At 51.0% G+C, this 27,169-nt stretch overlaps 1 protein-coding gene across 1 annotated transcript in view; it reads left to right on the forward strand.

The window, feature by feature from the left end:
* The first annotated feature begins 244 nt into the window (after window positions 1–244).
* VSTM2B (V-set and transmembrane domain containing 2B) overlaps window positions 245–27,169 on the forward strand; it is a 284,266-nt gene continuing 257,341 nt past the window's right edge. Inside the window, exons 1-3 of the mRNA XM_069607072.1 lie at window positions 245–1,873; window positions 2,647–2,831; window positions 9,493–9,525. Of these exons, the coding sequence (XP_069463173.1) occupies window positions 1,801–1,873; window positions 2,647–2,831; window positions 9,493–9,525 (291 nt within the window). The 5' untranslated portion in view covers window positions 245–1,800. The remainder of the gene's footprint in view (window positions 1,874–2,646; window positions 2,832–9,492; window positions 9,526–27,169) is intronic.

Below are 27,169 nucleotides of genomic sequence, written 5' to 3' on the forward strand. Positions count from 1 at the left end.
CCAAACTTAGACCGGCGAGCGGAGGAGTCGCTCGGGTCAGGATCAGTGTGTGGAGGAGTCACTGAGAACAGTGTGCCAGGGACAGCCGCGTGCCAGTGTGTGGAGTCACTTCGACCCGTCTGCAGAGGAGTCGCGCAAACAAATTCGAAAGGGGGAAACACGGACCCGTTTGTGCCGCAGTCGCTCGGATAAGTGTGGAGTTGTCATTCGGGCTGGTGGGGGGGGGGGGGGGGGTAATCTTGCCGTGTACGGGGAAGACGTGTGGAGTCGTCACCCTGACAAATTAGTGTGGGTGTAGGGGCACTCGGAGTATTGTTTGTAGGAGTCGAGTTGTAAGAGGGAGGGACACGGACCAGAGGGCGCAGCAGTCCCTCCGTTTTAGCAAAGAGTGGTGCACTGGTGTGTAGCGAGTCACTCGGAATTGTGTTTGGAGAAATTATTCTGAACTAGGCAGGTGTGACCGACGAGTCTGTCAGGGAGTCACACAGACCAGTTTTTCAAGAAGTCGCCCTAACTCGATCCAGTGGTGTAGTGACGGGCAGCGGTGTGTGTGCCTGTGGGGGGCTACACAGGATCTGTGTCAGGAAGAGACAGGGACCCGTGTGTGGATGTCTCTCGCGCTCTGAAGGAGCAAAACATCACCGACACTGCCACACTGTCCAATGGTTGATCGCCATCGAAAAGACTAGAGACAGCACCCCCTTCAGGACCCCGCGCCCAAGCATTTTGCAGCTGCGCCAGACGGAAACCCAGGCACGTGCCTCCTCTGCGGGCATTTACCCGCGTCAGTCACGGCCCGGGGCGCCTTTGCTCGTGAGGAGCGGGTTTACGCGCCGGCAGGGGCAGCGGCGGTGGGGAGGAGATGTGGTGTGAGGAGCTGGAGCTCGCAAAGCTCTTCACTTCAGGCAGCGCGCTTTCCAGTTAAGAGCGGAGATGGAATCCACACCTCTGTGCACGCCGTTTATATTTATAATTTCGCTGCTCGGCCCAGACGACTGACCCTCCTGTGACTGGGAAAACGGCCATCCCATGCCCCCACGGGAGCCCGAAAGTGCTGGCTTATTTTAAAAGAAGGAGTCGAAGTGTCGCTTTGCATAGCATTACTGCTCCATCGCAGAGCCCTTTCTCTGCGCCCGCCTCTTCCCCACTGCCAGGCTCTGGAGTGAGCTGCCCAGACCCCCCTCGAGCGGGAGGGGGAGCAGTCTGCGCTGATCTGTGGCACGGGAAGCACGGTGAGGAGTCTCTCTCTACCCAATCCGAGGAGGCGCTGCTCACTGAGGAGGACCGGGGGGCGCCCGCCAGGACCTGCTCAGCATCTCTCCCCCACTGGCGGATGTCACTCCGGGGGAAGAGGGGCGCGCAGACCACCGCGCGCGTGTGGCCCCAGGCCTGGGTGTGAGGAGGGCATTTCCCGGCGGACGCGTCGCCCACAGATCTCCCAGCAGAGTCCAGCCTCGCCAAGGGAATGGGTGTGAACCAACACAACCTCCGCAGCCTGCACCCCGTGGGCAGCAAGACGCCCCACTCCACCCGCGGGAGCTGAGTACGCTCCTCTTCTTGGCCGGGGCATCACCGCAGAGGAGTGAAGGAGGAGGCGACCCCAGAGGGCCATTCATTCTCCTCAGAAGAAGGCGCGCGCGGTCGGCATGAGCGGAGGGCGCTGGGGAGCCTAGGATCGGCGTCTGTGGATCACTTTGGTGGGGGCGGGAGGGGGAGCCTGCCTGGCCCCACGCCATGGGATGTGAGCGTGCTGGCTGAAGCCTTCCTGCGCCCTGCACACCCACGCCAACACCACATGCGATGGAAAAGCGGGGAGTGCTCGGCGCCCTGTGTTACCTGATACTGAATGCCCCGCTCCTCCTAATTGCTAACGGTGAGTAGCAACTGCCCTCCGGGGGGGGGGGGGTAGAAAACCCCCGTCACGCAGCAGACGAGGGGAAATGTTGGAGGGACCCCCACATAGAGATCTAGGTACGTGGGGACGTGGCATGGTGGGGGCCACAAGCCAGACGTAGAAACACCCATCGTTGGGGAACAGGGTGGTTAAAAAACTAATATGCACCAGAAACCTACCCCCAATGAATAGACGTCAAAAAAGAGCCCATGGTAGCCCATAGCCCAGATATGTGCCTGTCCGCAATAAAGCGCCTAGAAGGCGTGAGAATATTGCCGTAGCCGCTCCGGGAATACGATGGTTCTATCATGGGGAGCAGGCAGTCAGTATTACACCAGCTGTCCCTTCTGCTTGATACCCCCTGTGCCGGCCTCAAGTATACCTCAAATGTTCACAAATAGAGCACGTATGTTTCTGTAATGGCACCCACAGAAAGGTCCATAAAAGGCACGCCACTATTACTGTGGGATTTAGTACAAGCCTCCCCCTTTTTGGACTCGGGATATCCGTACAAGTACACCCATTTCCCAGCAAGGGGCTGGTTCCCGTGCAGAGGGCCGGCGATCTGTAGCGCATAAGAGGGGTATTGTTGGGGGTGAGGCAGGGAGCCTGTTGAAACGCAGTGCACGTATCCCTCAGTCTGGAAGCTCCGGGGTCTCCTCTAATGAGCACTGTTAACCCTAGATGGGAGCCCCCGGAAGTCTGGAGGGGCCCCCGTGCTAACTCCCTGTCCTTGTGTCTTCTCCCCCCAGCCTCCTTCACCGAAGTCCCCCGAGATGTGACGGTCAGGGAGGGGGACGACATTGAGATGCCGTGCGCCTTCCGAGCCAGCGGCTCCAGCTCCTACTCGCTGGAGATCCAATGGTGGTACCTGAAGGAGCCGGCCCGCGAGCTGGCGCACGAGCTGGTGCTGAGCGCCCCTGGCAACAGGAACAAGGTAACTACTGCGCCCGGGGCAGCGCCCACTTCCACTGGCAGAAGCAAGCAGCAACACGCCTGACCAAGGCATGACCTGACACCCAGAAGCCCTGGTAGCAGAAGCATTGATCCCCAGCCCCCCTCACACACACACGGACCACACAACCTGACCAAACGAGCAGGCCCCCACAACGGCTGCCAGGAGGGACACCAGAAGAACGCACGCACTGCCCTGGCATTCGCTATGGCACTCACGCAAACACTAGCAGGGCTGTGCACCTGACTATACCACCCCGGAGACACGGCCGGGCACTGAGTGGCCCTGGCGGCAGGCATTTTGGCTCTGAGCGATCCTGGCAGCAGAGACGTGGTTACCCGCCAGCCCCTTCTCCCCCACCAACCACAGCAGGCATTGAGCGCGTCGCCCCTCCACATAAGGTCCTCCAGCACATAGTCAGGCCACCACACTCACATGTCAACATAAACAAAAAACGCACAGTTCCCGCAACCCCTACAGTCCTGCCACCGAGCACACCAACAGCAGGAAACGCACACACCTTGCACGCGGGCAGACACCGACGTCGGTCCTTTGCCACAGCAACATCGTCACATGTCTTCCTTCACCACAACTGCACCCCATGTTGCAAGACAGTACTGGATCACGAGATGGTACCTAGTAATTATAGAGTTTAAAAGCGTTCACACAAGGTTCTGCACTCGATACGGCCCCTGGCCACAAACGGTGAAAATGTGGGGACCACATAAGCTTGGCACATCCTGGCAGCGGGTGGGAAAGGAACAGATAAGACCGTGGCACGTGAAACTCGATCTGGTACAATATAACTGCCCACACGCCTACAGGGCCGGCGCACCATACTGCCTCCTAGCGGCAAGGACAATATTGCAACCCCTCGGGGATGCCATACGCGCCCTACACAGCGGCCTACGACAGAGAGCAGTGCTGGGGACGTGTACACATATCCAGGACCTTATGGGTCACTAGAGGAAAGCCATCAAACGCGTTGCACCCTAGTGACCTACCCACAGCTGTCTAGCTGTACCCCGCGGGGCACCAAGGCGCTGGCATGGATTGACAACCGGCCACTGATATTTACGAAGGTGCAAAAATAGCATGTTTCCGTAAAAAATGCAGCTGGTTAAAGCTACAAAGAAAAAAAATGGCACGGCAGACGAGCAAGACCATTTAATTGGGAAATGATGGGGGACTAACGCGCGTTAGGCCTGTAGGGGGGAGCTGCAGTTGGATGGAAAATGCGCATATCGCAGCAGCGCAAATATGACATTAATTCCAGGCGGGGTCACCTGGGTGCTCTGGACGGGCCTCTGCGTCTGAAAGTGGCGAGGGGCTCGTGGGTTCATGCCGGGCTCTGCGTTTAGTGTACCTCTACCTAAAGCAAGTACCCCAACAGAAACGAGAGGAGGAAATGTGGAGCCGGAGGTGTATTGACGAAGAAACGCGCTTTCTCGCTCGAGTGATGGCGCACGTCCAATGAGACCGACCTCCGCATTTCACTCAGAGCTTCTGAGGCGAAGGGGCCGGGCCCTTCCCTGTCAGAAACTGACACAAAGAGGCGGGAGGTTAGTGCGAGCACCGCTGACAGAGGGGCGAGTCATGTCATCCTTGAGACCTGTCACCGAGAGAGGGTGCCCCTTGTAATATCACGCAGTCCACCCGATAGCATCGCCGGCACAGCCTTATCAAGAGGCAGGATGGGCCTAAGGCCACCCATGACACAGCCTCGCGTAGGGACTGCAAGAGTTGCGGTCTATAGAGTGGGTCCTCGGACGGCAATGAGAATAGCAACACCAATAGTCCCGATATTTGTTTTGGCAAAGTCAAACCACACCTCAACATTCAAAATCTAAGCGCACACTTGATTGGGATCGGTGTTATGTTGACATCAAATTCGCGGAATGAAATTTCAATTTGCTTTTCACAAAATAATTCGCCGTAAAACGATGACGATTGGGCGATTCTTTCCATGCCAAGCTTCCAAGCTGTGCTAGGCGATACAGGGATGTGGGCCTGTGAAACCACAGGAAATGGGTTCCGTGTTCTTTACAGGCAGCTCACAGCATCTCGTGACATGTCCGAGTAGCCGCTGGTCCAGTGTTTCATAACATCTCCCGACTGTATCTTCCCGGCCTAATATATTCCCTGCGCCACCGCTCGGATACTCCGGCTCCTTCCATGCACCCTTGCCCTGCACTGGACGCTTCAGCTCTGCTCATTCCCCCCCCCCAACATGCTGCTAAGTCACATTTCCTCACACATACTGTCTACTACAATAGAAGAGTTTGCATTGATAGCCGGAGTTGATAACCACTTTTTTTTTTAAGTTTAGGTTCTGTCAGTCATACTTTTTAGGTTGCTTTACCTATCACCCATGTCTGGGTCTTCTGTTCTATCAGAGCAGAGCGAAGGAAGCACAGGCGGGCCTTCCTGAATTTTAATAAAGACATCACCAGGCGAGGCATGCAGGCCCAGGTTCACACTCTATATATTATCACGACGTCACGTTTTGTTTTCTGTGCTGGTGCTCGGGAAAATGGCCGAGCTCTTTAGACTACATCTTCCACAGCCTTACACAGAGGAGTGACTCTGCCGTCTCTATCTGCCAAAGCCTCACAGACAGGAGCTACTCCTCAAACTATATTTTTTAAAAACTCACGTGTCAGAATGACTCATCAAATCATACCGATCAGGGCTTCAGAGGATTGACTCCTCAGATCATGTCCACCAGGGCCTCACAGAGAGGAGCGACCCCTCAGACCCTCTCCAACAGGGCCTCACAGAGAGGAGCGACTCCTTAGGCCCTCTCCAACAGGGCCTCACAGAGAGGAGCGACTCCTCACACCCTCTCCAACAGGGCCTCACAGAGAGGAGTGACTCCTCGGACCCTTTCCAGCATGGTCTCACACCTTCTCCAACAGATCATACCGATCATGGCTTCAGAGGAGTGACTCCTCAGACCATGTCCACCAGGGCCTCACATAGAGGAGCGACTCCTCAGACCCTCTCCAACAGGGCCTCACAGAGAGGAGCAACTCCTCAGACCCTCTCCAACAGGGCCTCACAGAGAGGAGCGACTCCTTAGGCCCTCTCTAACAGGGCCTCACAGAGAGGAGCGACTCCTCAGACCCTCTCCAACAGGGCTTCACAGAGAGGAGCGACTCCTTAGGCCCTCTCTAACAGGGCCTCACAGAGAGGAGTGACTCCTCAGACCCGCTCCAACAGGGTCTCACAGAGAGGAGCGACTCCTCAGACCCTCTCCAACAGGGCCTCACAGAGAGGAGTGACTCCTCGGACCCTTTCCAACATGGTCTCACACCTTCTCCAACAGATCATACCGATCACGGCTTCAGAGGAGTGACTCCTCAGACCATGTCCACCAGGGCCTCACAGAGAGGAGCGACTCCTCAGACCCTCTCCAACAGGGCCTCACAGAGAGGAGTGACTCCAATGACCCTTTCCAACATGGTCTCACACCTTCTCCAACAGATCATACCGATCACGGCTTCAGAGGAGTGACTCCTCAGACCATGTCCACCAGGGCCTCACAGAGAGGAGCGACTCCTCAGACCCTCTCAAACAGGGCCTCACAGAGAGGAGCGACTCCTCAGACCCTCTCCAACAGGGCCTCACAGAGAGGAGCGACTCCTCAGACCCTCTCCAACTGGGCCTCACAGAGAGCAGCGACTCCTTAGGCCCTCTCTAACAGGGCCTCACAGAGAGGAGCGACTCCTCAGACCCGCTCCAACAGGGCCTCACAGAGAGGAGCGACTCCTCAGACCCGCTCCAACAGGGCCTCACAGAGAGGAGCGACTCCTCAGACCCTCTCCAACAGGGCCTCACAGAGAAGAGTGACTCCTCGGACCCTTTCCAACATGGTCTCACACCTTCTCCAACAGATCATACCGATCACGGCTTCAGAGGAGTGACTCCTCAGACCATGTCCACCAGGGCCTCACAGAGAGGAGCGACTCCTCAGACCCTCTCCAACTGGGCCTCACAGAGAGGAGCGACTCCTCAGACCCTCTCCAACAGGGCCTCACAGAGAGGAGTGACTCCTCTGACCCTTTCCAACATGGTCTCACACCTTCTCCAACAGATCATACCGATCACGGCTTCAGAGGAGTGACTCCTCAGACCATGTCCACCAGGGCCTCACAGAGAGGAGCGACTCCTCAGACCCTCTCAAACAGGGCCTCACAGAGAGGAGCGACTCCTCAGACCCTCTCCAACAGGGCCTCACAGAGAGGAGCGACTCCTCAGACCCTCTCCAACTGGGCCTCACAGAGAGGAGCGACTCCTTAGGCCCTCTCTAACAGGGCCTCACAGAGAGGAGCGACTCCTCAGACCCGCTCCAACAGGGCCTCACAGAGAGGAGCGACTCCTCAGACCCGCTCCAACAGGGCCTCACAGAGAGGAGCGACTCCTCAGACCCTCTCCAACAGGGCCTCACAGAGAGGAGTGACTCCTCGGACCCTTTCCAACATGGTCTCACACCTTCTCCAACAGATCATACCGATCACGGCTTCAGAGGAGTGACTCCTCAGACCATGTCCACCAGGGCCTCACAGAGAGGAGCGACTCCTCAGACCCTCTCCAACTGGGCCTCACAGAGAGGAGCGACTCCTTAGACCATCTTCATAAGAGCTTCAGGAGGAGGAGTCACCCCTCAGATCATATCAATCCGTGCTTTACAGAGGGAATGGCTCCTCAGGTTGCCACCAACTGGGCTTCTCATGAAGGAGTGGCTCTGTCACTCAGATTATTTCGTCAGGGATTCACTGATCAAGAGGGGTTCCTCGGACAAACGGGCTCCACCAGGACTTCACAAACAAGGAGTGACTCCTCAGACCATCCCCCAGTCGTGCATTTGCTTCTCCAATCATCTCTAACGTGTCTCCACCGCAAGGGGGTGACCATTTAGATTATCTGCAGCTGGGCTGCAAAGCAGTGGCGGGATACAGAAGGACAGAGGTGCATACACCGCTGTGCCAAAACAAACATGTGCATGTCTGAACCTTCCAGTACAGGGTGGGAGAGAGGCAGGGGTGCTTGAAGGCAGTGGGGTAACCGAATGATGGTGTGGGATGATACAGAAGTTTGAATGAGGCATTGGGTCAACAGCCAAGAGCATTCAAGCCAAGGTGGTGCAGATGTTTGCAGGTGGGAACACTTCCCAAGTCTGCCCGCGTTTGCTAGAGGTTTGCTAGAGCCTCATAGAGAAGCATAGTGTGTATGCCCGTGGACGAGGAGGCTGCAGAACAAGTCGCCAGCTACCCTATGGCATCCCGGGCAAAGAGCAGTTCTGGATGAGCCGCCTGCCATTCCTATAGCAGATGAGTTCTAGAGCTGAGCAGCCACGCAAAAGGGACGATGATGACTTCGCCTCAAAAGGGGTTGCAGCGCACATTGGAGCTGGCAATATATTCCTAACACCCCAGAAGAATAAATTATGTTAAAGCATAGTCCCCCACCATAACCAAAATATTTGTGGAGACAGCACACTCTGGAATATTTCAGATTAGACTTCAAAAACCACTATAATAAATTATTCAGAAGGTAACCACAACATAACATCTTCCTAAGTGAATAGGGAGAAAATGATTTCAGGCAGAAAACACATATACCATGAACAAAATGACAAATGATGATGAACAACGTGAATAACAACCCAGTCCCGTAAAAAAGGAGCCTGTCCTCGGCAAGCGAGTCCTGTGATCCTAGCTGAAAGGGCCAGGCATAGCCTTCGGTCCCGCCCCCTGCCCAACACGAGGTGTGATGGCCTCTGGGCCAGGAACCAGAAGGGTGCTGACAGAAAACTTCAGTCTGGTATATTGAAATAATCCACCATTGTCAACCAGTGTGAGCAATACATCACGCTGCTAATTCCAAGATAACATGTTAGTAAACAATAGCAAGCGAAAATCTGAAGCAGGCTCGACAATATCAAGACAAAAATATTATGCATGCTGCGTGCGACAGACTGAACTGAAACTGCGTCAACGCGCGTGCTCGCGGCGACGGAACAAGGGCCGCGGCAGGTTCCCCTAGCCCCATTTATACAGTGGCCGCGCGGCGCCTGTGACGCACTACCGCGCCAGGAGTGTCCAAAGCCAGGTCCAGAGGCTCAGTTCCGAACCCCAGTGCGGAAGCCGGACGTTAAGCGTCCAAAATGGAGTCTGAAGTTATGCTCACCGAAAGTGATCTAAACGGTGTAGTTGGGCTGGATTCCCGTGGTCCGTATTCTAGACCCTAAGAGCTCTGCTCACGTAACGTGGAGGTGAATGACCCTCAGTGCTCGTCTGCACATAGAATCAACCGCATGGCAAACACAACAGCCTGGAATACCATAACAACTCCCAGGAACCCCCTGTCACACACACACACACACCGTCTCTTACTCTGCTTGTCTCTCTGCACTCTCGCTTTATCCCTCTTCACTAGAGCCATCAAACATAGGAAATGATGGCACTCCCAGAGCCTCTCAGTAATAATACCCTCTCACAGCCTCTCATATGTTACAAGTGGGTCAGGTCATGGGGACACGCCTGCTAGCACACTGGCAGCCAATGATCATAAGGATATGTTGAATGTGTATGATTTTTAAAATCCCTCAATCTAATTGGGTCTGCACATTTCTTTTCAGGCAGCAACAAACAAGGATGCAACGAAAATCAGTGTAAGTGCTCATACAAACACAATGCATGGTGATATTCAGTGTAGAATGCTATTGTAGCCTTATGTATAGAGGGTTGTTATATAATGTGTTGAGGGGTCTTTGCCAGGGGATAATGACAAGGCCACACGTTTTTTGAAGGGCCGTTATCCCAAGAGATAATGCCCTCTCCAGAGGTCTTTAATGCTATTGACAGATAGTGCCAAATAGCAACATAGGCTTTGGAGTTGTGCTTCTGGAGTATACAATGCTATTTTAATAGTGAGTGAGGTAGACAAAACATACTAGTAAATCAAACGTGGTTTTATATTTTGATATTTAAATACAGCTCTCTTTAATAGTTGATCATTTTAATTGTAAACTTTGATGGGCTGGAATAGTTTTCATGTTACCTTACATTGCGTATAATGTGAAAGTGAACACTTTATATGATTGGAAATCATTTTTCAATTGTTTAGCATTTTTGTGTGTTAAAGGTGCATTGTGAAAAATTCTAGTTGAAAGAAATCTTCCTGAAAAATGTTATTCCTGTATCTTGGACTTTCTGCTATTTCCTGTCTGCTTCTGATGCCAGAATGTTTGGAATACAGTCAATACTATAGTGTTAAGCTCCTGTTCCTGTGGCTAGAACAGGTGTTAACAGTCCCGGGCCCTAGTTAGGGCACCCAGGACTTTAACACCCGTTTGAGCCCTTGGAACGGGTGCTTAACGCTATAAGCAGCTCAGGTTTCCAATCATGAAACCTGGGGTGCTAAGAAAATTGTATTTTCATTCAATGTATGGGATGATACCCCATAGCCCATTTATTGAATGAAAATACTGTCTCAAGATGGCTGCCATGGATAGGGAAGGCGGGGCTTCATACAGAGCCCTTCTTCCATTTCCATGGCGGCTACAGCACGTCAGCAGGAGTGTAGCGGCGGCGGCAGAGAGCGACACAGCCGAAGAAAATAAAGTGGGGCGGGAACAGGAAAAATAAAAGATACTAGAGGGTGGAGGGAAGATGGCAGTGCAGGGCAGGGGACACAGACTTTGGCTTCCATGGAATACTGGATGAAATTAGCAGTTTCAGCCCACGATCCAAGTAACCTGATTGGCTTCTCGCTCGCCCCAGGTGCTAATAGTAATTATGAACTGCATTCTGAGTATTTTTATTGGCAGAGAGGAGCTCAATAGCGACAGCCATGTGCTAAGTGATGATAGAGCAGTGGGCATGCTGGACCAGCATCTGTGCAATCAGGAGAGCTGACCCCCTCATACCGTACCTTCCACCATAGAGGTCACAAGGAATCAGAGGGGTGGTGCTGGGGTTACGGAGGCCAAGGACAGTGCCCAGAGGTATTTGGCAATGGTGGGTCTGAGATGCTGGCTTTAACCCTTTCACAACCTAGATTTCAATGCTTTCCTACGGGAATTATGAAAATGTTATGCATCCTACAGGCAGTTGAAGGAAAATTCTCTGCAATCGGGATCATTTGCTGTGGAAGTATAGCTATAATGGCCACCAGTTAACCATCCTTTTGTGACAGAGCGTTAGATTCACAACGCATTTTTTAAATGTGAAAATCACCTTGACACGCGCCTTGTGAATCAGCACCAACGTGTTAAACTGGATCTCTTTGCTCCTCTCCCACTACCCGCACCACTAAGCAGTGTAATATCCCATTGGCTTCACAACACACAGTGGAGCTGAGCTATCCTCAGCCACTGCACACCGCATCACATCCTCTGAGGAACAGTGCATTTTGGGTCTGAATTACAAAAATGTTCTAACATGGAAAAGTCCCATTGAAAACATTTTTGTGAAATATGGCCCTTTGTATTGCGCCACAGCAGTGGGACATCTCTTTGTGTCTTAACCAGTGCCTTGAGTGGCACTGCAGAATGAGCCAGCACCCATCAAGGGGGCGTGGCCTATGGAGGGTCACCTGCTGGCTCATTAGGCACCTTGACGGCCCTGGCTCAATGGGCTACAGGCACCCCAGCCAGGCGTCTTTTGTAGAGGTCAGCTGATGTCTGCATTTATTTTCTATAGGCTTACCTGCAGGGGCAGGGCCGGCCTTATGGCAGGGTGGGCAAAGCGGGTGCATTTAACAACAATAGCGTGCTGGCGATAATTACCACCCTGCTCCGGCGGGAGGGGCAGGTGCCAAATTGTTCTTTTTCTGCCTGGGGCGCTGCTGCCACTAAGGCCGGCACTGTGCAGGGGACAGCACCACGCCTTTTCAGCCATTCTGATGGTGCTGCGCCTCACCAGCTGGGGGGAGGGGCAGCATCACCATTAAGGCTGAAAGGGTGAGGCCGCTAGAAGCAGAGGCCTTTTGCCTAAAGCCTGAAACTCCTGTGAAAGCGCTGGATCTTCACGATTTAGAAAACAAGGCTTCTGCTTCCAGCGGCCTCGCCTTTCTCTCCATAATGGTGCTGGCCCAAAGGCAATTCTTTGCTTGAAGGGAGGCCTCGCGGGTGCGGTGCCACCATTACGGGCGAAGGGCATTTTTTTCTGAAGCCTGAAGCTGTTGCACACGAGCGAGAGCTTCAGGCTTCAGAGAAAAATGCTTGTCATGTAGTGGCCGGGGCTGCCAGGGGCGATTAGTGAGCCCTGGCAGGCCCCGCCTCAAAATGAGATTTCAGAGCCTGCCGGGGCTCGGCCCGGCAAGCCCCAGCGCACTTAAAGCCCTGGTCTTAACCTGTTTTTACAACGCAAGCTCCAAGTCTTCTGGGAAACTGTCCTTAGCAATGGGAATGACACCCCTCACGCGCACACACAACCCAGACGCGCCTCGGGGAACACCTGTAAGCCAGTTGTGTGGTCTGTGCGCGCATGTGAACGTGTCCAGGGGAAAATGCTTTTAATGAAAGGGCACTTTTGACAACAGGGAAAGGGCGGGAGCGGTAGTGAATGGGGGAGAGGAGTTAAAGGGATGGGCGGATGGGACAGTGATAGCGAAAAGTGTTGACTACTTATAAAGATGGCGAGAGAAGGCGGTATAGAAAAGGGGCTGTATTGGCAGACTGAAGGCAAGGACGTTGATTGTTATTTTTCTTGTGGGGCCCAGTGTGCCTTGCTCCTCTGGGACCTCTGGAGTGGCACCAAAACAGAGACAGACGCCCTTCTCCTCCAATTTTCCCACTCACCGAATCCTGACAAATTTACGATAGATACCGTTTGTGATCGCCCCTACACAACACAGATACCGGGTGCTGTGTGTGGATGAGAAACTGCGGTGGCTCCATCCCGCGATGAGACGGCATCTTAAAATCCGGGGCTGGGCTACCGAGCCAAGGTTACACGTGGGTTTACCGTTGTCTTTAACGACTGTCAGAGTTTCAGTCAGACATGAATTAAGGAAGGAGAGGAAAGGGGGGCGTTGAAACGGCGACAGCGGAGAGTCGAAGCAATGGCAGCTCTGCAACCTCCAAACTTGGGGGATTCAGGTAAAGGGGGAGGGGGGGCGGGGCGGGGGCTCGCGGCAGAACCGGCACGGGCGGCTCGTATTAGCGCGCGAACACTCTTGTTGCCCAGGCAGAATTCATAGCAGCGCTGCTTTGCAATCAATATGTGGCCCGACCCACTATAAATTGCTGCAGGAAACCGAATCCCTGCCAGCATGTGGGAATGAATAGTCCAGGTTAATATCTCGCGCTAATTCTCGGAACTGCCGCAGCAGCCAAGAAGGGCTCCCTGGGCTTGATTTACAAAACGCTTTAAATGAGGTCTATTGTCAAAATAGGCAAATTAATACGCGAGGCGCTATTTCTGCCCAGTAGAGGGGACGTGGGGTACGTTTTTCCCCAACACCGCAGCAGGGGTGGAAATGGAAATGTAACGTGGGATTCCACAAGGGCCGGGGTGGGAGTGGAGGTTGCTTGAGGGGGGCATAGTTCCGTGGGAGGGGTCAGAGTTCCGAGGAGACGGAGCTGCCACTTGGGCTCCGCTCAAATGAAATGGTTCAAAATAATAGTTTTAAAATGGTGCCGTTTCTTTCGTGCTGCTTCTTTCCACTACACAATGTACATCATTTGCACTTTAAACTGCTTCCAAGGCAGCGGTGCACCCAAAATATTGTTGGTAATGCATTGATTTTTTAGTACATTAAGGGAGCCATAGACACGCTGTACAGTAAAAGGCTACCAGGGTAGCTCAGCAGGTTGATAGACTGTTGCGGCGATGGTATATATTCAAAACTGGTTGTTAATCGTCTGACTTTTAGAAATTCCATAGAAAAAGTGCTATACAATTGGCCAGGGGATGGGTTTGGCTGGTTGCTAGCTTATATTCAGAGTGGAGGTGGGGGTATTGCTGCACCTGTAGTGAAAATTAAAAGTTGGCACCCATGAACCCACAGTTTAATTTCCTAATAACTGCTGCCAGCACAACAGAAAAATGTATACGTGAGTAACCAGTTTGGCAAGCATATAACATCTTTATAAATAAAACACAACGGAAGGGGCACACAAACAATAATCACAGGTTATCTGTGTGGTAGTCGGACAAAAAAAACACATTTAAAAGAAAACGAGTGAACTAGTGAATGCAAGCAGCATTTTTGAGTTTGGAAAATACTTTTTCCCCCACCCAATGAAAGTGTTTTGAAAACAACCGTGTGCCCAGCATGTAAAGAAGCCTGCTTTCCACAGTGATGGTCCCCACCCCAGTGATATTCATGGTACATTGATTCCTGTGGTGTCCCTTTCAAGCCAGAAGAAAGAAAACAGGCAGAGCAAATAGACCCTGCAGGCGTGCCAAATACCGCAGGGCAAGGGAGCACAGAGCAGATTTGATCACCAACCCCCCAGCTTCTCTCAGTGAAGCTGGTTGCTCAGTAAAGCCTGGTCAGGGCTCTGGCAGGCCGGGTTCAGAGATCCGGCAGACATCTGATGCCAGATCTCGGCCCCGGCAAGAGCCAGCACATTGACCGGCGCGGCTCTGCAGAACATTTCAGAAAAAGCTAACTAGGCCTCTAGGGGCCTGATTTACAAACGTGTATTTCATTGTGAAAATTCCATTGAAAATCGCGTTGTAAAACAGACCCAATAAGTATGCATGTATCTGCATGCACGTGCACACAGGCACACGCCGTATTAGGGTCTGGGATGAAATTATCGAGATTTTGTGATGTCTCTAATCCGTTCAAATTGGTCTCTGGTCACCCTGCTGTCACGGGATCATGTTTTCTTTCCGAAAGCGCGTTCATATTGGCCCCTACTAACCTTATCGGACCACCTTGAGGTAAATCAGAAGGAAAAGCCACAAGGAACAATGTATTTTTGAGCATGAAACATCGTGATTTGGAGAAACAAGTTTTGAATGTTAAAAGGGGCCTGCCTTTTATTCGTTAACATTTGGCGTTCTTGTTCTGTGAAAAGCGAGCCTTGTGATCGAAGGACATTGTAATCTGGTGGCCAAGTGGCATTAACATCATTTCCTTCCTGGGCTCTTAACCCCTAAACTGCCTTCTCGCTCCAGGCCGCAGTAAGGCCCGCTTTAGGCACAGAGAATGTTATCCTGGGGTTTGGGGTGTTGGGTCAGGGGCACCACAATACCTGGCCATCATTAGGCACATGCCGCTTCTGTGAGCCCAAGTGCAGTCCTGAAATTGGGCAGAGGGCGGCTACTATCCAGCAGTAGGGCCCAACAATCAGACTGATACTGCCCATAAGGCAACCACTAAATATTCTGTGCCCCCCCTATGTTTGATATAACCATGGGGCACACGAAACAATCAAATCACATATGCGGGGACGCTTCGCAAGCCGGTATTAGATATCTCCAGTTGGCCCTCGCCAGGTGAGAGTAAGAGGCCCAGTCCATTTTTGCTTTGCTTCATGGGACGTGCAGTCAGTCATTTAACATTTCATAACCAAAGTCCTGCGCTAGAAGGCAACCATTACAACTGCAGGGGAATCAGCTATCAGCACCAGGTCTGCGCACAATTGCAGGGACGGACAAGCCCACGCAGTGCCCGGTTATCCATTAGGCAAAGTAGGCACCGGCCTATGGTCCCAACTCCTTTTAGGGGCCCCACGGCAATGGATCAGCGGTGCAGAAAATTAAAAATGTATTAGGAGATAATTTGGAAGAGGGCCCCCCAACATTTTGACAGCCTAGGGGCTTCCACAGGGTTTAATCTGTCCATGTTCCCCACCTTACCCCTGCTTCTTTATTTGTGCTGCCATGTTACCTCACCTGCGTCCAGGGACGGCACCAGGACCTTTCAATCCTTTCAATTGAAATGGGCCTCAGGGCTCTGGGGGCCCAGTGTAGATGCCCCATGTAGGCAGTGTCATGACACAGAAACATAGCAATTTAATTTGTATTTTTAAACATGAATGCGTACACATTACAAGTTGCCTTTAGTGACGTCCTCAGGGAGTCACCCACCTCTCAGAGAATACAGCAACGTTTTTATCACCTCGTTGCCTTTATAATCCGGTCTCCCCCACAGCACAATGCTGTCAAACAGCGATTAATACCTTTTCAGCAAATATTTCGTTTTTCAGCTCCCTGCTGACAGCTTTTCCCGGGATAATCTGCCGATATCAGCCCTCCGCAGCTTTCTTTTGATGGACTGTTTTTTACAGTTTTAAGGCAAGCGAGGGTCCTAACGTCGCGTTGAAACAGTTCTCCCCTCACCCCCCCGCAACCAGCCCTGACAGATCTTCAGTCGGTACCGGGTGAATGCATGCATACTCTGCAGACATGGATGGTCCCGGGTCTTGGCAGGGGGCCCCCAAAGCAGACCTTTGAAGCAGGCCCCCACTCACCCAGCTCCTCGCTTGCTACGCACTACGCCAGCCCTGTATGTAGTGACACCTTCACACGAGCTTTTGTAGGCCAGTGCCCGTTCATCCTTTGCTGCTGCTTTTACACTTTGCTTTGGGCTACCAGTCTCCTTCCTAACCCCGTCCCTCCGTGGTTCTGCACTTCTTGGTGCGTGCCTCTCCACCCACCCGGTGTCCCATTGTGATCACTTGATGGACGACCGGCAAGGTGCTTGAAACCCCTAGGTTTGATTTGTTTCAGTATTTTTTGCTATTCCCTTATGTTATGTTATGTTATGTTATAAGAATTCATTGAGCGCACGTGTGCCGAAGGCATCATGGCGCTAGAGGCAGCTAGCAGAAACAGAACAGGGAGGAGAGCCATTAGAATAATAATGCTTTCAATTTACATCGAAAGCAGAAATGATCAGCAGTGCTCTGCAGAGCATGCAGAAGTTTGTTCCAGGCATTAGCGGCTACAGTAGAAAAGACACAACCTCCTGAACAAGCTTGCCTGTGCCAGGGAACCACAAGAAGAAGGGCTGATTGAGGACATAGGGGGCGGGGAGGGAAGTAGTGCACAAATTTGGCTTGAAGATACTCAGCTCCAATACCATAGAAAGCTCGGTGGACCATTCACATACTTATCTTCACCACTGAGAGTGCCAATGACAATAATATCCATACCACAGGGCAAACGCCCACTGCCCTCAGGAATTTCTTTTCATATGCCCTAGTTCATTACCTCAGATTAGTGGGCCATTACCAGCCGTAGCTACTCAGCCCCACAGACATCATCGCCATGTTCACACTATGCACAAGACAACTCACACAATCTGGGGTCGGTTAGGACATATCATGGACTGCCTGGGGGTTGTGGGGTGCACGTATGTGTCAATCATGTCAACCCGTACCCCGATTTCAGTGCAACATCACTTCATTTGATTTGAAATCTGCCCGAGCGTGAATCCAATGCTATCATGGTCTCACCAAGAAGGGGGTCCAGTCATTTCAATCGCAAATTCTCCACGGGATAGTTTTTCTGGATCAAAAGCAGATCATGGGTAAACGCCAACCTTTACATCCAGTCTTTAAATGCGTAACCCTATGCCTGGTTGGCATCACTTGAAGGCTGGAGGACGCCATCCAGAAAGGCAGAGGATGCCAAGGACGGAGACGGCAAGAAAACCTATTTACACATATCTGCCGGGAACTGGATTCCTCTTCTGTATTTAATGGCAGTGGGCACATCTACAGAACGCCTGCCAAAGGCCCTTCGAGGACATCCTTTGAAAACAAAGGGACTCCTTAGCAAACTACAGGCCAAGCCAAATGTCATCTCAAACCCTGAATTCCCAGAGAAGGCAGCCTAGTGCATGCCTAACTCTGGGCAGCGAAAGCAACCTGCAAGTCTATAGGTTTTATCAACCGGGAGCCAAATAGAGACAATGAACCAGTGTACACAGTGTTGGTGCCTAAGCACGCCCCACCAAGGTCCACTTCAAAATGGCCTTGGACGCCGTCCTGAAATGCAGTCTCCCACTCTGGCATCACGTGATGGTCCAACCACAGTCGCCAAAGCCAAGAGGCCAAATTCCCAAGAACACGAAGCACACTGGTGCCAGGCCTTTGCATTGGACCTCAGAAAGAAGGGCGCACCTGTCGGACTTCACTGACTGAGGACCAATGGTCACTTCCATCACTGAGTAACATTTGACACCATCCCCCAGCTTGGAAGCGCTAACCGTGGACGGCTTGGCCTGAGGATGTGATCGCCTTCCTGGCTAATGACTGAGACGCGGTTCCTCAAGCCAACCAGCATGGGATGCTGAGTACATGCTTGATTTATGGCATCTATTGAAAATGCAACAGTATTTTAACATGTTACCCTGTAAAGTGTCACCTTAAAGAGGAAACTGCTTAAGGCCATCCCACAGGGGACCAACGTCGTCTGTTTCTGCATTGTGAAGGTTTAACTGTGGTGATATGCTCATAACAGTGTTTGCACATTGACATGATGGGGAGTCTTTGTGCAGCAATCACAGTATTTGGGAATATTTGAATATCCCTCCTGATGGTTCCTATGTTTAATAAAAGCTGTATGACCATTATAGCATGTGGGGACTGCAAACGCCTGAATACCTGAACATCACAGTGTTTGCACATGTTCGCCCCAAGTGGCAATGTGACCCGACCCATATTGTGGACTCCAGTCTAGGTTTACTAATGCATTGTATAGGAGTGCAGAAGAATTGTCAGATATGTAAAGAGATTGCTTTCCATAAACTGGCCAAACAGTGCAACGCCAAAGTGTGTTGTGGGGTATTTCGGTCATACGGCATGAAGATGCTATTCCCCGCCCAGAGCAGCCTCTCACAACTTCCAAGCGGTGGCAGCAGCAAATTATTAGAAGAGCCGTTCAATGTGGATGCTAGTTGACCGGAGAAACCAGCCTCACACTATTATTTGGTAGAAGCAGCCTAGAAAAAGGCAATGTATTGCATTGCAACACCATAGAATCAGGCAATATAGCCCCCTATACCTTTAAGCTTCAAACAACCCCCTGCCCCTGCTGCGACCTCACTTTTATAGACCAACCAGGCCTGGAAGAATTAAAAATGAAAGTTAAAAATAAAATAAATTGAGGTTGTTGTCCAGAGCATGTTCGTTGCCGACATGGGTTTACTCGTCGTCCCTCACCTGATTTCGAACCTTCCAGAAAGTCCAGGCCAACGGTCAATACCAGTGACCAGCTGTCTCGTTGTGCACGTGCTGGCGCTTTACCGTTAGCTCACACAAACCCATGATCCTGCAGTGTACCAGCGTCCCAATCACGTGACGCCACCAGGTGCCTAGGTCTTCAAATGCAGTGTCAGCCACCAAGCAGATCTAATGCCAATCGACTATTACTGTGCTGAGCCATCGAATACGGTGTATCGTCAGTTCTAAAGCCAAGGTCTCATATGGCATACTATTATTTCCAACGGAGCGGTTTTCTAAATGCATTGATACTGTGTTCATAGTCTCCATTGCTCGTACGTCCAAACTGCAATAGAAAACAGAGAAAAAGCAATTCAATAAACTAACACATTATATAGGATCGACATAAGTAAATTTGACTGACCCAAAGAAAACATGTCACCTCCAAACAATGCAGGACTTGGATGCAGCAGAGGAGTGGAATATTCCTGGCTCTGCCGGACAGTCATTGGACTGTTCTTTCTGATGATCAATTTCACTCCTTCACTTCCATTCGTAAGAAAAGTTATGAACGGATATCAAAGCACTGGACGTCATTCTATGTCGACCGGTCCTGTAAAAAAGCCCTCATTACCGGCCAGGAGTGCTGCTAGGTCTGGCAAAGATCCGGGGCTACACTAATGTCAGGACCGTTGGGACTGGGGGCTAGCTAACCTTTTGGTTGTAGCCCCTGAGATTCTATCTGGGGCTACAACCAAAAGATCTGGGGCTATCGCCCCCTCAGCCTCCTCTGTTACCGGCACCAGCAATGCCAGTGCCAGTTATGACGGCAAATCCCCTCATGGAGTCCTGCGAGACTCCATGAATGGGGATTTACACTGCCACTCGAGCACCCTTAATCCAGCAGCAAGGCCGCCTGACCGGGTGCCGGAAACGGTAACTACATTTGCCGGTATCCTGGCGACGCTACTGCCAGGATACCGGCAGGGTTAAAATGAGGCCCACTGTTCTTACTTAGGTCTTTTTATGTCTGGGTCTTCCTTTTATGTCAGAGGATCCTTAAGTCTTTTAGATTGTTTGTTAAATGTTCCTAAAATTGTTTTATATCTTCTGTTTGTTCACTTTCTGTGTGCACTGAGGGCTGACTAGAGTAATACGTTGTCAAACTTGAAAGCTGGCAGGCCGAAGACCAGGGTCGCCAAAATGGAATGTTCTAGTGGATTAGCAAGAAAGAAGCAGGGCACCTCTGAAACCACGCTCTGACAGCTCAAAATCGACCGGGGAAACGTTGAACACCTAACCTTAGAATAACTCTCTCAAAGACCTCAAGCGATAGGGACACAGGCCATTTCTGACAGCCAATCACCAGCTCCCCCACATTAACTCTCGGGAAATGAGTCAGCAAGCAGTACAGCTGTTGGTAGATGTGCTGGGGGTTGGTGTGCAGGAGTGCGGGTGAAGGGAAGACACGTAGGACGAGAGAAGGATGGGAACCGTCGCCCAGCATTTGTGGTTATACTAGACATCACCTCCTTTCTTGAAACTGGTCTCCTTATTTAGTCAAAATTCGGACTATTTTTCCACTTTTTTAAAACTGTATTCTTAAGAAGATATACCTCACACCTGAACACTCTCTTTCTCTGTCCCGCTACAAATCCTGACTTGTCCTCAAAGACTTCTCAGTACGTAAAGGTGAACCAGTTTGCCGTGTGTCTCACGTGACGAAGCACAATGCATACTCTTGAGCATCAGTGTAGTGAAAACCAATTGTTTTCCCTTTATGATCCGAGTGTAGTAATGAAAGAATTTGTTCTTTGTGAGGGATAGGTAAAGAGGGGTTATGATCAGGGGTGTTGCTAGGTCTGGAAAAGACCCGGGGCTATGCTGATGTCGGAATTGTCGGGACTCGGGGCTAGCTAGCCTTTTGGTTGTAGCTCCTGAGATTCTATCCGGGGCTACAACCAAAAGACCAGGGGCTATAGCCCCCTTAGCCCCCCCCCTAGCAACGCCTCTGGTTATGATCCTTTCTGAGAGATCGTGGCCTAAATCACAGAACGTTTAGCACAGAGCAAAGTGACCTTGCACTGCAAAAGTACTCTTTGCGCACCGCGCTAAATGGACCTGATTCACAAAAAAGCACGATGTCTGCACTACTTAGTGCTTTTCTGTGAATTAGGCCCATTTAGCGTGCAGCAAAGAGTACTTTTGCAGTGCAAAGTCACTTTAATCCGCTGTGAATTAAGCTTGGTGCAAAGTGTACTTTTGCAGTGCAAAGTCACTTTAATCTGCTGTGAATTAAGCTTGGTGCAACGTGTATTTTTGCAGCGCAAAGTTACTTTGCAGCGCGCTAAACGTTCTGTGAATTAGGCCCTGAGTGTGGTCGTAATGCACCATCTGCACCTACTGAGCGAGCACAGTATGAATAGTCTGTTTCCCTTGTGGGGGCTCATGTTTGGTAATAAAGTAATGTAGTCTTTATCAGTTCTAAATGCACAATTAATTTAATAGTATGTATTCTGTATATCTTTTCCAAGAGCATAATAATGTATTTCTTATATAGAGCTATACACTGATAGGTCACAGAGCACTGAAATAACAGAAGACATTATTATCCCACAGAGTGGTACTCAATTTTTCGACCAGGAAAGGATGAACGGCTGAGTTGACCCTGCCGGGATTTGAAGCTGGCACAGCAGACTGCGCACAGATATTAGGGGCGAGCGCTTAGCTCACTGTGCTATCGGACCAGCATGAGTTGCATAATAATACAGTGTGTTAGGCGGCAACCTGTGCAGTTCCCTCTGGGACCACTGCAAAAGATTTAGGACTACAGGCGTTGGCGGTGAACCCACTTGGTAGCAGTCTGTACCACACAGATTCACATGGTAGCTATGGCTGAGCAGTCAGACTTCTCTCAAAAAAAGTTGAGCAGTATGTGGAGTATACAAAATAGGGCAATTCTTCACAGCAAGACAAGCAAACACGCAACGAGGCTTAGTGTAAAGATATCAAGGTATTTATTTATAACACAACATCTATGGAAAACAATAAAGCAAATCACGGCAAACAAACCAAACACAATTACTCTACGAAGTAGAAAACGATCAATCCCCCTAGCAAAATATCGACAACTCTAGGTTCTACCGGTACCACGTATTTTCAGACAGAGGTGTATACCTCAACCTAGATGACACTCGAATATTAGTTAGGACGGGAGAGAAAAAGATAGGCAGGTTATGAAATCAACACAGTTCAATCCTACGCGGATAAAATGCAAGGCAGGAAGGCAAGAATCACAATAGATCATAAAGTTCGGAGGCCAGACCCACTCGGAGAGAGGCAAGGCGCGATGTCCCAAAAAGTCTCTAGTGGAGATGCATTCAAGTCTTTATAGCAAATTGTTATCGGCAGATTGAACCAGTTCAGAACAAAGAATGAGCAAAGCTTGGAGGCGACCCAGCGGAACGGAGAGGATTAAGACACCTCACTCGAACCGAACGAAAGGGAAGCCAGGCGGACACGGTACCTTGTTGTGGAGGGCAGCTCCGGCGGGGTCAGTTGTTCCTGGTGGTGGATGCACGTCGGGTCTTGGCCAAGAGTAGAGATGATCTCGTCATCGAAGGAAAGTGAAGTCCGGTGCACCACCAGGGAAGAGACCAGCCGCGGAGTGCTCCGTCACAAGGCACCACCTTTTGGTCGCGGTACAGGGGTAGTAGCTATCCGGTTGCCGAGGTGCTCTGCACAGGCAATTCGACCACTGCGTCCTGAGGCGAATAAAAAGCAAAGGGGACTGGTTGTTCCCACCAGTCAGGGGAAGAGACTCTCCGGCAGGGAGATCTCCTCTGTCGTCGGGAAGTGGTGAGTCGGCTCAGCAGGGCTCCACCGGAGGTGTCGTCGTTGCAGGTCGGCTCAGCGTTACCCTCGTCGGATTCTTAGGTCCTGTGGCGACTTCTGAAGATCCAGTCCCAAAAGCCCTGCTTTTATGCAGAAGACCCCCATTCATTCAGCCTAGCTGTCAATCAACACATGCTAAGTGGTGAGCGGGAAGGCTCACCACCTGGGCCAATCACTCCAGAGTGCGACCGGAGTTGGCAAGGCAACTCGGTCCAGGGTGCCTAAACCCCCTCCCCCACCCCTGTGGTGACCCAGACAGAATGGCACCACTTTGGAGGGTCTCTGTACAGAGCCCGCCAAAAGTGGAAAAAAGGGCTCGACCTTTGGTTTAGGAGTCACAGAGACGAACACAGACGCCATTTTAAAACCGAGTTCTGGCAGAAAATACCCCTCGATAAACTTATTTAAGATAAGTAGATCGGTGGTACGTCAGAGATTAATGAGAAAAAGTATCAATCTCCAACAATGGGACGAATCCCATAGGGTTATGTTCGGGGTCGAACATAACAAGTAGTTTCCACTGCCACCAGCCAAAACTCGACGAGGGGGGACGGGACAGTGCCCCCTCGAGTAACAGATCCAGGAGTAATCGAATTACCCCTACTAGTACGTCCACAATAAGATGGTTGGTACTAGTTCTGTTAGTAAATTTAGGTCTAGTAAAGCCAATGGTGACTTTACATGCCCGGGGAGACAATAGTCAGTCCCCAGGCATGGAGTCTATGGTGGGGGACCCGCTAGGGCGCCCCCATGTTACGACACGTAGGGTGCGGTGTAACACACATAGAAAAACATATGAGACCCTATGGAGTAAAAGACCCCATAGCCCATCGAACACATTGACACTTCAAAGGAATTACACACATACGCGTCCAAGAGTGGGAGAAAAGAGTCTCACTCTTGGCAGGATGGAAAAAAACAAACTCCAGAAATCCAGCAAAGCTGCTGGGGGACTCACTAGGTTAGGAAATTCAGCCTAATCAGAGAATTCTCCCTAACACTCGCCCCCCCCCCCAGACTAAGGGACAGGAGGATTTAATCCACTCCTGGATGAATCTCATACCTCTAGTCGATGACATACATCCTAGAGAGACCATCAGCATTTTGGTGGTGACACCCTGACCTGTGCTCAATGGTGAAATCAAACCCTTGCAGGCAGATCGACCATCTCAATAGTTTTGGGTTCTCCCCTTTCATTTGCATTAACCATCTCAAGGGTTGGTGGTCAGTCTGAATAACAAAAGTAGAACCATACAAGTACGGCCTAAACTTCTTCAGAGCCCACACGATAGCAAAGCACTCTCTTTCGATTGTTGCCCACCTTGTTTCAGGATCCTTCAGCTTGCGGCTGATGAAGCAAACGGGGTGCTCCCTACCTTTCCCATCCAGTTGACTGAGTACGGCACCTATCCCTACATTGGAAGCGTCTGTCTGCACAATGAAGTGTTGGCGGTAATCAGGAGCTCTGAGTACTGGGGCTTGGCAAAGAGCCTGTTTCAGGTTTTCAAAAGCCTGATTGCACCCCTCGTTCCATTTAACCTTTTTAGGAAATTTGGGCGAGGAGATGACATTCAGTGGAGAAGCTATGGTCCCATAGTTCTCTATGAAATTCCTGTAATACCCAGTGAGGCCTAGGAAGGCTCTCACCTAGGTTTGAGTAGTCAGTGTTGTCCAATTTTGCACAGCTTCAATCTTACTGAGCAAAGGCCTTATTTCTCCAACACCTACCTCATGCCCAAGATAGACTACCTTACTCTGTCCAATTTGGCATTTACTTGCATTTATGGTCAGATTGGCTCGTCCAAGAGCCTGCAAAACATCTGTCAGGTGGGTTACATGTTCTTCCCAGGAATTGCTGAACACTGCAATGTCATCCAAGTATGCCATGCAGAAGTCCTCCATCCCATTCAGAACCTGGTTTACCATCCGTTGAAACGTAGCAGGTGCATTCTTCAGTCCGAAAGGCATTACCTTAAACTGGTATAAGCCAACAGGGGTAGAAAATGCAGTTTTCTCCTTGGCATGGTCTGTCAGGGCTATTTGCCAATAGCCTGACGTCAAGTCAAATGTGCTGAGGAACTTGGCGGCGCCAAGTTTATCCATCAACTCATCTGTTCTTGGCAAAGGGTGGGCATCAGTCGTGGTGACTGCATTAAGAGCTCGATAATCCATGCAGAATCTAAGTTCTTTAGATCAGGCCTTTGGTACTAACACAACTGGGCTAGACCATGGACTAGTAGAGGGCTCTATTACCCCGAGATCAAGCATCTTGCTGACCTCACCTTTGATGTGGGTTCGTACGTTTTCTGACATGCGGTATCCTCTGCTTTTGACCGGCAGACAGTCACCAGTGAGTATGTCGTGCTGGCCCCAAGGGGTCAAGCCTGGTGAAAGCGAGAACAGAGAGGCAAACTGATTCAACATAGATTTGCACTCTTCTTGTTGCTCGGGTGTCAGATTAGAGGAGAGATTCACCCCTTCAATTTTTTCATCTAAAGGTAAGCCTCTGAGGAGATCCGGAAGAGCTTCACTCTCTTCTTCTTCCTCGGATGATGCTAGAAGCAACGCTCCTACATCAGGTCGCGAGACATACGCTTTAAGTCGGTTGGTGTGAAAGACTGTCGGAGCCTCCTTGGGATTGCCCAAGTCCACCAGATAGTTAACCTCTCCGAGTTTACCCACTACTCGGTAGGGTCCCATCCACTTATCTTGCAAGGCCCTCTGCCTTGTTGGGATCATAACGAGAACGAGCTGGTCTTGAGCGAACTCAACCATGTTAGCCTTTTGATCGTGCCAGTGCTTGACCAATGCTTGTCCAGCTTTCAAGTTATCCCTTGCTTCCGTCATCATGTGCGACATTCTCCTCCGGAGACCTATCACGTAGTCAGTCACTCTGACTGGCTTGGGGGAAGGAGCACTCTCCAACCCCTCCTTAATCAGGGCCAATGGACCTCTGACGGGATGACCATAGAGTAGTTCGAAGGGAGAGTAACCTACTCCCTCCTGAGGGACTTCTCTATAAGCAAAGAGAAGGCATGGCAATAGAAGGTCCCACTTACGCTTAAGGGGTTCCTCTAGAGCACCTATCATGCTCTTCATGGTTCGGTTGAACCGTTCTACCAACCCATTGGTTTGTGGGTGGTAAGCCGTTGAGAACTTGTAAGTTACTCCGCAGGTTTTCCACATGGCTTTCATGTAGTGGGACATAAAGTTTGACCCCCTGTCAGAGATTACTTCGTTAGGAAACCCGACCCTGGTAAAAATACCAAGGAGGGCCTTAGCCACAGCCGGAGCTGTAACAGTCCTCATAGGAATTGCCTCAGGATACCTAGTAGCATGGTCTGCTACAACAAGTATAAACCTGTTGCCTGAGGAGGTTGGAGGATCAAGGGGACCAACGATGTCAATCCCTACTCTCTCAAATGGGACTCCCACAACCGGGAGAGGCACTAATGGTGCCACGTTCTTGGATCCAACCTTACCAGAGATCTGGCAGGTGTGGCAGCTCCTGCAGTGTTTTTCTACTTCGGCCGCCATCTTTGGCCAATAGAAGTAGAGCGAGAGCCTTTCCTTAGTCTTCTTGAAACTCAAGTGACCAGCCAAAGGAATCTCGTGGGCTAACTGCAAGAACTGTGGTCTGTTCTCTTGGGGTACTACAAGGCGTTTGTAGTCTCCAGGTGCAGACTCGGTCGGTTCACTGTAGAAGAGGCCATCTTCCCAGTGCAACCTGTATTTCCCAGGCTCTTGCCCTTCAGCCTGAGCTTCTGCCTGATGGAGAAGACCTTCCAGAGTTGGACATTCTCTCTGTCCCTTACTGAAGTCTGCCCTGCTGGGTCCACCTTCTGCCAGTAAAGACTGCAGCTCAGGATGGTCAACAGGATCCAGATCTCCAATGAGTTCCTGGCCTTCCATTAGCTCTTCCTCAGAGTCTAATTCTACCACGCAGGGTTGTACCTCCCTCTCAGCCTCGGCTGGAGGTGGAGTTACGGGTGTGACGTTGGACAACCGCGGGGAAGTCCGTGTCGGCTGCACTGGAATGCTGGCGGCTGGTTTCGGGATAGAAGTCTTAGATTTCCACTTCGCTTCTGATTTCTTGGAGACAGCGGCCGACAATTCCAGTGGAGCAGGAGTGATTTCTTTCTTCATCATCTCCTGGAGACTACCGCGCATGGTCCTCTCTCGTGCGGGTCTGGTTAGCTCCTGTAACCGTTTACTAGGAGATCTGGGAGTATGCGATACAACTCCGAGAGTTTTCAAATCGTTACCCAAAGGTACGCGTCCTGGTACCTCA

This window comes from Ambystoma mexicanum, chromosome 1p (assembly GCF_040938575.1).
Source record: "Ambystoma mexicanum isolate Mex_15411 chromosome 1p, UKY_AmexF1_1, whole genome shotgun sequence".
NCBI classification, from domain to species: Eukaryota; Metazoa; Chordata; class Amphibia; order Caudata; family Ambystomatidae; genus Ambystoma; species Ambystoma mexicanum.